This window comes from Rhyacophila brunnea, unplaced genomic scaffold, assembly GCF_057557595.1.
Source record: "Rhyacophila brunnea isolate RB1 unplaced genomic scaffold, BYU_Rbru_1.0 scaffold_1, whole genome shotgun sequence".
NCBI lineage: Eukaryota > Metazoa > Arthropoda > Insecta > Trichoptera > Rhyacophilidae > Rhyacophila > Rhyacophila brunnea.
In genome coordinates, this window is record NW_028232751.1 from 38,523,912 (window position 1) to 38,537,761 (window position 13,850).

The following is a 13,850-nucleotide window of genomic DNA, read 5'->3' on the forward strand; positions in this document are numbered from 1 at the left end:
TAATAGGTATAAAAACAGTTTTAAAAAACAAAGTATTAGAAAAACAGTATAAATTAATACAGAGTGAACACAAAAATTATATAGTAGGTACCTACATGGAAGTGTCTGATAACGTCATCTTATAGGTTTTTGTCAACAAAGTCAGTGAGAGTGGTTGTTTAACTTTAGATAATGATTATATTCTGAGGTGCCAGATGATGGAGGTGTGACTGCCAATCCCCATAAATATTGCGTCATATGTGACAGTTGGGAGACTATAGAAGTGCTGTGTTGAAAGGGTAAAGGACGATGCAGGAGCTCTTTTTAGCGTCGAAGACTGCTGAAATGCTGCAAAAGATCGGGCTAGCTGGAGAAAGGTGGTGAATGAGTCCAAAGCTCGAATTGAGCTGTAACACCATCGAACAGCACAGTGTGAACATCACATAATTAGGACCATTTGATAATGAGCACATGATAATCACTTGTGGGTGTGACAAGTCGCAGTGTATTGCAAGTATGTGAAGAATTCTAGCTATGAGTACTTACAGCTACAGTTCAGGTAGCCATCGCTAGAATTAAAGCAGGGAGTGTCTGGGTACATATATAAAAATGTTTGGGAAAGTGTGGTGGTAAAATACAATACCTAAGTAGGTACCTAATAGGATATTATAATATAATGGTATATTTGGTACTGTTCGGTTATCAGGAATACAGAGGAAAACACATTTTGAAAATAGCCGATAAACTGGATTATTTGTTAGTTTGGGTTAGTTTAGGTTAGGTTGGGTTAGGTTAGGTTCGGTTTGGTTAGGTTAACCTAACAAATAATCCAGTTTATGGCTATTTTCAAAATATGTTTTCCGCTGTATTCCTGATTACCGAACAGTACCGTATATTTTTCTAAATGGACCTCCCAGAAACTTTTTTAGTGTACGCGCATGAATATAACTGTTGGGTACTGTAATTTAAAAAGATAAACGTTAATGTAGGAGTAGTGAACACTGTTACCCCTTTCATGTTGAGGTAAATATACAACGAATGCTCCTCGTAACATATGCAGATTAAATTAAGGCAAAAACTAAAAAAAATATTTTAATCTACATTATTTTAAAATTTAAATCAATTATCGCATTAAGTACCTACTCAGCGCTCGAAATGGACAGGAACGCACCGGAGCGCCGTTGTGGTTCGTGGAATTCCAAAATATACCGTTCCGGCTCGTGGATTCATTTAAAATTGCGTTGCGGTTCGTTAAATTGAGATATTTATGTGTGAATGTATCTTTTAAAGTTTTTCTCAAAATTAAAAATTAACGAAGTTATGTCATGCCGGGCGTGCAAGGGTTAAAAATAAAATTTATGACATCCCTAAATTTCTTTCAATTTTCTTTTTTGTGTCGATACATCCGTGTCTAAATGCATTGTCTAAACACTCCAAATAATTGCATACTTACATAAAAAAGTAACTACAGCTGCAAGCTACAAAAGAATTGTGCCTTTGCTGACATTGTTTGAAAACCTTTTGTACTTAAATAACTTAAATTCAATAAAAAATAAAGTTGGCACCTACGTATTTGTATAATAATTTCTAAGGTATGAAACATCTCAGTACAGTCTCGCTTTTACCTTTCACTGGTATGCATTGCGAATTTACTTACCTACTAATTTATTACTTATATTTTATTGTGAGTGATAAAACTTATTTATTTTCATCGCCATCTAATCGCCGTGTTAATTTTATACCCACGTCTATTTTTGCGGGCAAAATTTTCGGTGGTAAAATTAATATGATAAAGTTTGGTAATTTAAATCGTACAATTCCGCTAAAATCTACTTATTAGTGATAATCGCTTGTTTTTTAAAACATTTTGTATTATTTAAATTTGTTCTCATAAATTTGGTTCAAAATCTCAGCAGGCGATACCTTTCTATATATTACATATAAGTATATTTTTTGTCGTTGGTATCCAAACTGATTTAACATATAATGCTGTTGACCAGTGGCCACAAGCAGAATTTTTTCGTTTTGAAAATGATAAATATGAGTGGATATTTATAAATTTTATGAAGGTTTAATTAAGTAGTAGGTACTTCGTGTAAATCTGCTAAAACATTAAGAATTCACTCCGATAAGCATTTAAGATCGACAATACAGTTGAAACAGGGTTTTCTGATTTAATGTCATTTCGACAATTGACTCGACGTTTTAAAAAATATTTATGACGTGTCGTAAACCCTTATTTTTACAATGAATAATAAATAAATGCACCATTATGCCATTTTCCTACAAAAATGTTTTTGGTATGAAACTATTGAATAGCCTACCGTAATTAGTTTATTTTTAAGAGACGTTTCTATTGTGTTATAATTACATACGTTGTAACTTGCTACTTTAAAAATAATAGAAATAATAGATACCTACTATGTAGAGAACTTTTAGTTAATTTTTGTTTGTAAATTTGTTTTAAAAAAAAAGGAATATCGTCCAATAAAATTTTATTACTATCATAATAATAAATTATTGTTCTGTATTATCATTATTCATCACCGTGGCAATAATAATGACTTTAATGAGACTAGGTAAGGACAAACATCACAAATTGAATCGTTTAGTTTAAAATACACTCACAAATTAGGTAGGTACGTGTTCAGTGCGGACAACAAATAATTTTAGATGGTAGTCATAGATTAAATAAATACGGTGGTAAGTTCTTTAATCTGAGGTGGTAAGTGTACGTATATTACAATAATGGTAACCAAAGCATCATCATTGTAACATATAGGTCATGGTCTCCACAACGAGGGGCTGAGAGGGCTCTAGCCTGGGAGCCCGTGCTCAGGAGGAGCCCGGCGAGGCGAATCGACCAGATAAGTGAGATAAACACACATCACAAATTCGCTTTAATAGTAAAAAAAAGAATTTTCTTACAATACTATTATTTATAGTTATGTGGTTATACGAAACAATTCTTAATTGTTTATCAATACTCGACATCTCCATAATTCGTATGGATGTTTTAAAATATACAATAAAACACTAAATATACAGATTATTGTTACCCCGTACATACTGCCTTTATTCTTAGCGATAAGAAGGGGGCCCCACCAAAGATCCTAGCCTGGGAGCCAGCTTCACGATGTGGGGCCTATGGTATAGGTATATACATACACTACAATATTAGTTCTTATAATGTTGAATATAGGTAGGTACCTACTGATTAATGACAATTTTATATTATTCTATAGGAATCGTGTTTAGCAACTCGAGTTGCACATTCCGTCATGTTTTATCTTATATAATTAATGATACTTCTTCTTCTACCCTGTCATGTCCTAATATTGGGGCATAGGGCAAGCATTGGCGCCACTTCCCTCGGTCCATCGCCATGCGCCTCCCGCCATGTCAGACCTGCAGCAAATAGGTCGCTTTTGTAGCACCGCTGCAGGGTGAGGGAGAGGCGGCCACGGCGATGGAACCCTTGAGGCTGTGCCACAAGGGTACGAAGTGCCGCACTCTTTGGCGGCATCCGGAATACGTGTCCCAGCCACGTAAATCGTCTCTTCGATAACTTCAATCACCGAAGGCTGCTGTGCTCACGAACTCGGGTATTTGTAACGCGGTCGTACCAATGTACCCCTAAGATTCGGCGGAGACATCGATTCTCAAAGCTCAAAAGCCGATAATTAATGATACACCATTGGTAATTTAAAATGCTATAATTACGTAGTTTTGTGATGATGGCTTGAAGCTTTTCTTAGAAGTAGGTATGGCCTAATGGCCCTTATGGTGGAGAAGGTTCAAAAGAAATCTTTGAGGATCCTTTGTTTGAAGCTGTGTGGATGCCATCCATGGCTTTATCCGATTGATTTATCTTAAGAACGCTTACACACTGTGTTCAACCAAATTGCTTCGGATATTGGTATATTCCTCCTGCGTGAGAACGAGTTTATGTGAACGATTTATAAATTCTTTGTTTTATAACTTCTTAAATAATTAAATGGCGTAGTTAGCTCTATCGGTGTACAGATATGTACTGTATAAATTTTGTATTTACTCGTCTCTGTATAGGTACTTACTATTTTTTCTAATAGTTGCTGCATCTATTTCTTTATTTTTAAACACTATTTCTTTGATTTTTTTAAAAATATTCTGTGCTCGTCTTGAATCTATAATCTGTAAAATTTGTTATATGTAAATTAATTTTTAATTTGAATCTTTATGGTAGGTATGTGGATATGTTGTTTTTTAAGTTGAATTAATTAACAAACTGAACTATCCGAAATGAGACAGTAATATAAGTTATAAGCAGTGACGAGTGGTGGTAGAAGTAACATGCCTGCTGATTATGGGTGGTAGATAAAGTAAGAGTAAAGAATAATACAATTCTTGACGGTATACTTTGTTGAGACGAGGTTCTTTCGCCTGCGGCGCTGACAATCCTTGCCCACTTGCTCAATATACATCCACGTAAGAAGTTCAAAGTTTATTGTTGCATTTATACATCCAACGTACGTACGTATGTAAAGAAAAAAATTAAGCATACCGTTTTTTCCGAAAAATTTTTCCTGCGTTCAACGTTTAAAGCGTTCCTGTTCGTGAAATTTTCCATTTCGAGCACTGTAACCTACTTATAGAAATATGTAGTATTCTAGTATGTAATATTTTACTATTCCATTTAAATTTTGACGCCAAAAAATGATTTCGCTAACTTTACTCACTACATCAAGATAACATATGATATACGCGCTGTATTTATATCTGTAGCGAGAGTTTCTCTAAATGTTCAGAGATATGGTAATATTAAATTGTATTAAAAGTAGTGAAAATCGTGTAGTTTGAAGACGAACACGTTTGAAATGCTATATTATTTTAGCTGTATATTATGAAAATAGACATGACATTTTGTATATTAGCAGATCGTACTGCAGTGATCATAATACCCCTCCTATCTTTCAACTTTGTAAATTCAATGTTGGCTGCATTGGTGTTTGTGTCAGAGTTTGTGCTCGAAAATTGTTATTAATTTATTATTGGTAAGTTGGTACGCGATGTCGTCGGTGGTGCGCAACTCACGTCGCGAATTTAACTTCAGAAATAATACTTTCGCGCCCTCGCGAGGCTCCAGTGAATCTTGATTTTTATAAAATATCAACAATAAATTGAATACCCTTAATTACTCCAAATATACAAGTATGTTAATTGTTTAAAATGTGCGTGAGACTGAAAAATGTTAAACTTTATTTATATAATATCAAGTGTGACATAAAAGACGTTTCAACTGTATGACACAAAAAATAAGAATAATTTTATTTAATATAATTTCGCATAAGGATTATAAATATTAATTATTTAACGTTACTGTTATTTCATGCGGTAGTTATTACAAAAAGTGTTTTAGTTTTAGTGGTTTAATATTTTAAAATACTTAAATAACCAGTGAAGTTGTTAAACAACAATACATCCAAACAGATTTTCTTTTATTGTTTGTGTCATGGATATTACTAATGCAATAAATCAAATGTGTCGTTGTTAGAACAAGTGTCTTTTACTGTTATTTACTTTTACGTATCAAGATGGGAAGTACACTCTTAGTAATCTTCTTCGTTGCATCGTTGGGAGGAATCCAGTCTTTGGAAACATCGACAAGTGTCATTGAAGAACGAGGTAAGAATTATCATTTAATAATTTTATTTAAAACTACGTAATGTCATTCTGGTATAATTCATGAGAAGGGGCGGTTTTCTTATATTGTTGTTTTGGCTGAACCATTAATCATTATCTAACTTTCCTGACCGATGTCTTCTTCACAATTCCCCATTGGATTATTAGCTTCCCAGGTCCCTATTCATAGCTCAGTGCGATGCGCTGATGAAAGTTTTCTTTTATTGATTGTATTAATAAGTTCGTTTTTCTTCTACATTTCCTACATCCCTAATGACTAATTCACTTTGTCCACCCATTAGACGCGCAGCCCTGTACAACTACTTCCAGAATACTTCTAATTATCTTCCATAATTTTATAGTATTACATATTATTTATTTTGTCATATTCCCCATTGTTAAGAATCGTGATTCATTTTAAAAAAAACACCCTCGTCATACGTACATAATCTCTCCAGCGATTTTTGCATTCCGCCGTCGGCATGACTGAAGGTGTCCAGTGACATTGCGTTCTTCACTTGGTAAAATACCATGACGTGGAGATTTCACTCTTACTCACTAAAATAACAAAATTACCAAATGATAAAAATATTATTAATCACACGTAAAAAAATCGTATAGGTAAGTATTTTTTTGTTTTATTTTGCAACTCCTAAATTATTATACTTAATTTATTTTGGTAAATAATTACCACGATGCATGTTGAAACCGGATTGAATAATTAATAGAAGAACGGATATTATTTTTTATTATTAATTTATTTACATTTTACTTTTATATATATTTCATATTAAGTAAGTACATTGCGTTGAAAATTATTTACTTAACTAAAATATTATCATGTTTTCTATTAACATTTATTATATTTTTCAATATTATACAAGTACCTATTTACATACCTACTATTTAAAAAAAAACACCTGTATCATGATTTTTCGAAGTTACTTCTAATTTTATTGGGTCCATGTCGGTTTACTTTACGTTTATAGGAAGCCAGGGGCAAACAAATTTTGAAAATATCGGATTTACTGGATTATTTGTTAGGTTAGGTTTTCATTCTTGAATTCATGAATTTTCCCAAAACCGGCTTTGAAAATTAGCGCGGTTCCCGCCTGGTTTCCCGTAAACCGACTTGTACCTTTTATTGAAATGGTCCTGCTTAATAAATAATATACCATTAAATAAATATAGTTTTGTGTCATTTATGCGAAAAAATAGCATTTCAATTGTTAGTGGGTACCTACACACATATATATATACTTATATATATATAGATATATATAAAATAAAGCAATAAAACTGAAAATACATTAAGTACATTAAAAACGTACACCACCTTTTCTAGGAAGAATGTTTCTGAGATTTCTCAAATTCATGTATTTTCTACATTGTAGAAATTCTCAAATCTTTTGTAAATGCATACTTATTAGTAGTATTAGTAGTACCTATTACTAGGATTACAATTGATACTCCCAGTGACGTCCCATGGGGTAGGCAGACCATGCGTTGCCTAGGCGCTGCAAATTATAAAGGGCGGCAAATTAAGGAATGAATACTATCATTACAACGTTTTCCATTTAGAGCACGATTTTGCCGCTTCATTAGGAAGTACCGACATCCTTGTTTAAAGGAATCACAATGGGGCATCCAAACCTGTCAGTGCCTCAGACACCCACGTAACTAAAACCATCACTGTTTGAGAGGAGGTTTCGTAGGAATGCTCTTATCACCAGGAGATGATAAATGTTTTAAAGATCTTTATTTCATTTGTCAGTTTAAGACAGTCAAATAGGTAGGTATGCACCTAACAATTCAATACTAAAAACGAAAGAGGGCGGTATTCCAAGTCTTCCTAAAGGCGGCACTTTGCCTAGGGACGTCACTGCCCTCAACTGCATTATATTAATAATTAATACCTACCACACATTATTATTTTATTAAATGATCTGAGAGAAAATCGTAAATATTGTTTATGTTAATTGTGATAGGAATTTTACTAGTTTCAAAAGATTCAGCTTTTACTTAGCAGTGGCAATTGATATTATGCAAATAAAAATATTTAAGAAATACTTTAGCTTACAATTAGCTATATATTGTGTACAACAGGCGAAGTAGTTAGGTAGATTGGTAGGAACTTGCTTATAACTTCTTATACATTTTTTTCCATGTTTGTTTTGTTCAAAAAAATACATGTGGCGCCCATTTGGTACTCGCTGTGAATTAAACGCAAATTAAATTTTATATGTACTTACGATAGTAAAACTGAAAACAAACCCGTGTTTCTCCACAGATGTACCCATGTACCTACGCAGCGAAAAGCCAACGGCTGTATTGTATTTTTACCCACAAAAAATAGTTGGTTAATTTAAAATTTTAATATTAGACGATAAACACCAAGAATGAATTGGCTTCATTCAGCACTAATTGGACTGATTTGAACCATGTTTATGACATTATAAAAACAATATTTTAATGTATATTGTGCCCGTAGTTCCGTATACGGTATATATCCACAAAAGAAATAAATAAATTTTCATAAGTGGTTTTTTTTTTTAAATATTACCCCAATACCGATTTACCGTTCAAACCACGCAATATCATATCTTTCCATCAATAAATAACATGGGAAAAACAATAATATAGTTAGTACTATATTATTGTTTTTCCTAGTTACCTAGTACTTTATGTTTATATGTTTGTCCAATAAATATTTAAATAAAAAAATATTGTGTTACTATGTGTCTAGTTTTAACAATTATAAATTACATATAAGTAAGTAAATGGATATTGTACTTTGTTGAATGCATGAAACATTGTTTTTATGTTCAAACCGACCCGCGAATTAAAAGTAGGTAACTGATGTATCTATAGTCTATGCTATGAGGTAACTGTTTTATCATATTTTGCTCAAACGTTACTCAAATGTATGGGCCTACATCAGGTCTACTTTAATGTTCCGTGGCCGTTGGTACATACTACACTAATTATTAAATACACCATAGAGTAGGTATATGTATTTCACTTTCTTACGTCTGACTAAGTTAATGTTACTAATATACATATTTCCGCATACATATACATATGTTTATGGGCAGATGTATCTTGGTCTGTACTAAGCTTAATGATTCGTGCAGCTGCACACCTCACACGAAAATGAAGAAAATGAACGGTCAAAAGTCATCATGTCAAAGCCAATTATTAGGAAGACAATAATTTAAAATGACGTATACTACATCTATGCAATAAGTACAATATTAAGTATTATTCGCACGCGCCACTGAAAACATTCATGGAATCGAAATTAATAATTATTAAATATTTACATTTACTGTATCCGGAGGCGCCAAGAAATATATGCATATGCTGTTGATTGTCTTTAATATGGGAAAAATAATAAAAATGTATTTTTTTTAAGTTTGAGAGTAAAAATGAGTGTAAAATGAGCGGCATACGAACGGTAAACTCTGGAGGTGTCAGAATAAGGTTTTATTTAGTTTTTTCCTAATAAAATCTTGAAAATAATTCCCAATAAATTCATATATGAATGACATAATATTATGTAATTATGATCGTATATAATACATAATTATTATATTTAATATTATATATTTATTATTTCTTATATAATTTATATCACAAATTTTACATCTGTAATTTATCACACCATTTCTGTTTGGAAAATCGACACACACTACATGCAAACTACATACATACAAAATGTAACTTAATGAGAATGAAAATATTCTCGCACTGTTTTAAATTATCAAAGCAGCTAGCTCTGTTGGCGCCAAAAATGCTGAGTGTACCCCATTGCATCATATATCATACTGTTGGTATCATATCATATTTTAATTTTCAGTTATCCCACTCAATTAAAAAATATTATTGCTTTTTATATGACTTCGAGTCAGTTAATTTCTGATGACTTCGTCTTCGCCAAACATGAAAACCCAAAAGTGACAATGTTAAAAATGTCGTAAATATTAACCGACCTGGTGGACCTGTTAATACAACATCCACTCTGTGGAGGTTCATACTATGCTCCATTTAGAATCAAACATGGTTATTTATTCTTAGGCAATGTAAGAGCCTTTATTTTAAATTGTTTTATTTTGTCAAATAATAATTTTTTTACCCATTGCTTTATGGATCTGTTCATTAATGTCGCTACACCATAAATTATTTTCTTTCAGCGATGATTTTGCCCATCATTTCCTTGTCCGTCGCTGCTTTGTACGGGATGGGGTGCTTAGTTAAAAACCAGTTCCCGCGATTATTGAGCGAATACATTCTTCTTCCGCCAGGGTCTCATTTACCGGCAGTCTTTCCTTGAATGAGAAGATGCAGACGTTGAGATGTAGCATGATGTGGTCAAAGTAACCGACTTTATAGTTGTTACTTCTTTGGCCCTTTTCATCTTCGTCATTCGTAATTTTATCTTTCTAGCTGATACGGAGAAGTTATCTGTCTGTACACCTACATTTTGAAAGAGTCAAGTTTCCTGTGTCTGTTAGTGTCCACGCCATTAGTTCACATTAGCAGGACCGAAAAGATATAAGTAGGTACCTATCATCTTAATATTCTCGGTCTAATTCTCTGACTTAGTCCGTAGCTACATAATTTTTTCCGTAGTCATATTGTGAATGCCGCAAGAAATCCACAATAGCAAAAACATTCTCCTACATTGGTAATGCGGTTGATGTTTTGGGTACCAACGTTTTTTAGCGGGAAACTGCACCCTTTGAGGAGAGCACCAAACTTGGCATACATCATGTTCACACCCAACGTCGACGTTTATGAAGGAAGTCACTCGAAATTCATCCCCCTAACAAAATGGCGGCCATATTTCCCGAATTACCCCCTCATGCAATAAAAATTATTTTAATATTCAGTGACAGCGACAGTTCATATGACAGTGACGTCCCGTGGGTGGGGTAGGCAGACCATGCGTTGTATAGGGGGCAGCACATAACAAAGAGCGGCAAATGGAGGAACGAATACAAATTAATATTACAATTTTTGAAAGCAGTGACGGTTTTCCATGAATTAGACGTTGCGGTCTCTCCATTAGAAAGTAACGATATCTTAGTTTAAAAGATAATCGAAGCATAAAAACATCCAACAACATAACCATTGCCGTATTGTTATACATATTGTAAACGTTTCATAAGGGTGTCTCCAAACCCGTCAGCATCACAGACCTCCACGCATCTAAAACTACCACTGTTTGGGAGTATATTTTTGTAGAGATCCTCAAATTCTCAATATATGGTGTGTATGTCAATTCCAGATGTGTATTTTTGCGAAAACATCTTCTTGGCTACGTGTTAAAACTGTGAACTAACATGCTCCGCCCATTTTAACCGTACTTCCATTATAAACTAACAAGCTCCTCCCATTTAGTAAACAACAGCGCCTAGAAGCGTAGCCAAGAAGATGTTTTCGCACAGTACATTTATGCTTAATGACAGATCATGGGATTTATTTCTAGAGAAAATACAAAATTAGTATCGCCATCGAACGAAAGAATAGTCTTGAAGTATCTTTTTTAAGTTACTACTTAAACTCGCCGACTAGCAGCTTGTAAAGTAGCTCAATGTCATCGACGCTTTAAAACACAAGATCGAATTGTTGTTATACTATAACCACTTAGCCAGCGACTCGGGTAGAGCACTATACCTTCAAGCGAACGACGTATGTTCTAATCCCAACCAGTTCTAATTTATGAATATGCATGGGTCGAGTAATTAAAAAATCGTGTATAATTTAGTCTTAAATAGAATATATAATACTTATATGAAATTAAAAGCGTACTTACGTTATTTTATTATTATTAATATTCTTATCAGTTATCTACAAAATAAATTACATAACTACCAAAAGTTTATGTATTTCATCATATTCTGTTTATGTATTTCATTTTGGATGTTGATGTTGTGTTGACATGTAGTGGTGCATTTGTTTTAACTATTTATAGATTATTCCGTAACAATATTGAATTTCATACATATTTATTCACATGATCATAATATTGCGATAAGATAATATGTTCCGTATTATTTCAGTACCTACTCATATATATGTTTATGCACTGGTATCTATTTTTATATGATATATGATATGATATATGTATCTAGGTATGATATATGCAGTGGCGGCTCAATGAAATTTTAGGTGGTGGGGTTTACTTTACACATTATTTATTAAATATACCTACATCATATTATTATACATTATATCCCAAGCTATTTACAGTAATACGATTTTTATTAATGGTGATTGAGGGTAATTTTATATGTTAAATAACCTTTTCCAGAATAAATATAACTATTTTGAAATGTAAAATTAATTCCACAATGTAATTAACTTACTCTGGGTTATTTTAATCCATCCGCAGTATGCGTATACTGACGATAATGTATTCGAGTAGGTAATGTATTGAACAAGATTTGTACCGCGGCAACGGGATTGGACAGAGTGATCACGGTAATCGAGAAATTGACCCTTACTAGATTTCTTAATGTGTCATCGCACAATGCTGCAATTTGAATTATTTTATTTTTATAAAAATATCTCTATAAAATAGCGACGGGTTGAGATGTATGGAATAAATTAAGTATTTAATTTAATCATGTAATGAATATTATTTGCAATAACAAAAATATCATAGTGTATTTTTGACATGTTACGTATGTGGTGATGCTCCCTACGAACCCCTAAGGCGGAGCCGCCCCTGATGGATATAGCTACCTTAGTTTACTAAACTGTTGGCGATCGTGTCGTTGGTAACTAACTCTTGATTCGTGTCACGGGACAGATTAATAATTCCCTGATTCATGTATTATGTACCTACTAGTGTACACTATTGTAATATGTATATCGATGTTAATTTTCGCGCCACCGGTAAATTTCCATCGATTGGGTTTGACGTGTGCCATTCCTGAGTTATTGTTCGATATGGAATTTGAAAAAAATGGTAGTGTCGCTGGAATGCGATCGACGGGCGGGGAAAGATGGATTGTCCAGCGCTGACACATCCAGTCTCCGTGGGGTCAATTATTGTGACCTCCTGCAACCGACGCGAAGACAAACACCATACACTAAGTCGACTCGCACAAAGATATCGCTAGGTACTACCTACACGGTAAACGTAGTTATTTATTCATTTGATATTATTGCTATCCCGAAAATACTTGTTACGTACCCCGACATTACGAGTCGACACTATAATATCACTAGTAAAAAATGATTTAGACTATTGATTAACTTATAACTAGGACTCAAGTTTGCCTACAAAATATCAATAAATTCACACAATATGTTAAAGCAAACGGCAATTTACAATATGCACCATATCATTATATCAATTTTGTATTCGTTCTGTTACTAAATAATGAAATTGGTTACTTACAATAATCAAACATAGATGGATATCTATGAACCGGTTCGCTTACGTGGACTCTTTTATTCTTCAGATAGGTATTTCGTCCGCTAGTAAGCCAATTATATCGGCAATTAAGTTTAATCCGGCACTTTAGCACTTTATCTGATATTTTCGTTATTGATTAGTGTCCACCAATTGTATTAACAGTGCTCTATGTGTTATATATTATATTATAGAACTTGACGATGATCATCTGCAAAGAGAGAGAGAAAGGAGTAGGTAACGCATATATTTGTTCTGAAGGTTAAAAAAACTACTCCCCTATCATCATAATCATACGCTGAGGTCGATCTACTACTGGATGAAGGCGTCCTCTAGAACTTAGATCATTATTCTGTTCTTGGTCACTAGTTCTTCGCTACTACGTATATCTACTGAAATTTATGAGTTCGTTGATCTTGCGTGTTTTAAGGAGTTCCTGTGTTTGTTTAGTTCCCGTTGGATACCACTGTACTGCATTTTTCCAATGGTTGTCCATTTGCCGAGTGAAATGTAAAGCTAATTGCCATTTCATCTGCTTGGCGACCTCTATCACACCGTGTATTCGTGTCTGACTTCTTATCCATTGGTTTCTTTGGTTTTTCTGCACCATGCCCAATATGCAATTTTCTATGTTACATAGCGCTACCTACTGGTAATTTTTGCATTTCTCTTACATTAAGGATTATCGAAATGTCCCGAAGATAAAAGTATTGATGAACTGGTTTGCTGGTGGTGTCTTCAAAAGTGAACTGCCATTGTTTCTTAAGCGTACGTATCTAAGTGT

General features: G+C 33.5%; 1 protein-coding gene across 1 annotated transcript in view; it reads left to right on the forward strand.

Moving 5' to 3' along the window:
* The first annotated feature begins 5,376 nt into the window (after nt 1-5,376).
* Nucleotides 5,377-13,850, forward strand: part of Egfr (epidermal growth factor receptor) — a 344,631-nt gene continuing 336,157 nt past the window's right edge. The window contains exon 1 of the mRNA XM_085943959.1: nt 5,377-5,643. Within this exon, the coding sequence (XP_085800085.1) occupies nt 5,553-5,643 (91 nt within the window). The 5' untranslated portion in view covers nt 5,377-5,552. The remainder of the gene's footprint in view (nt 5,644-13,850) is intronic.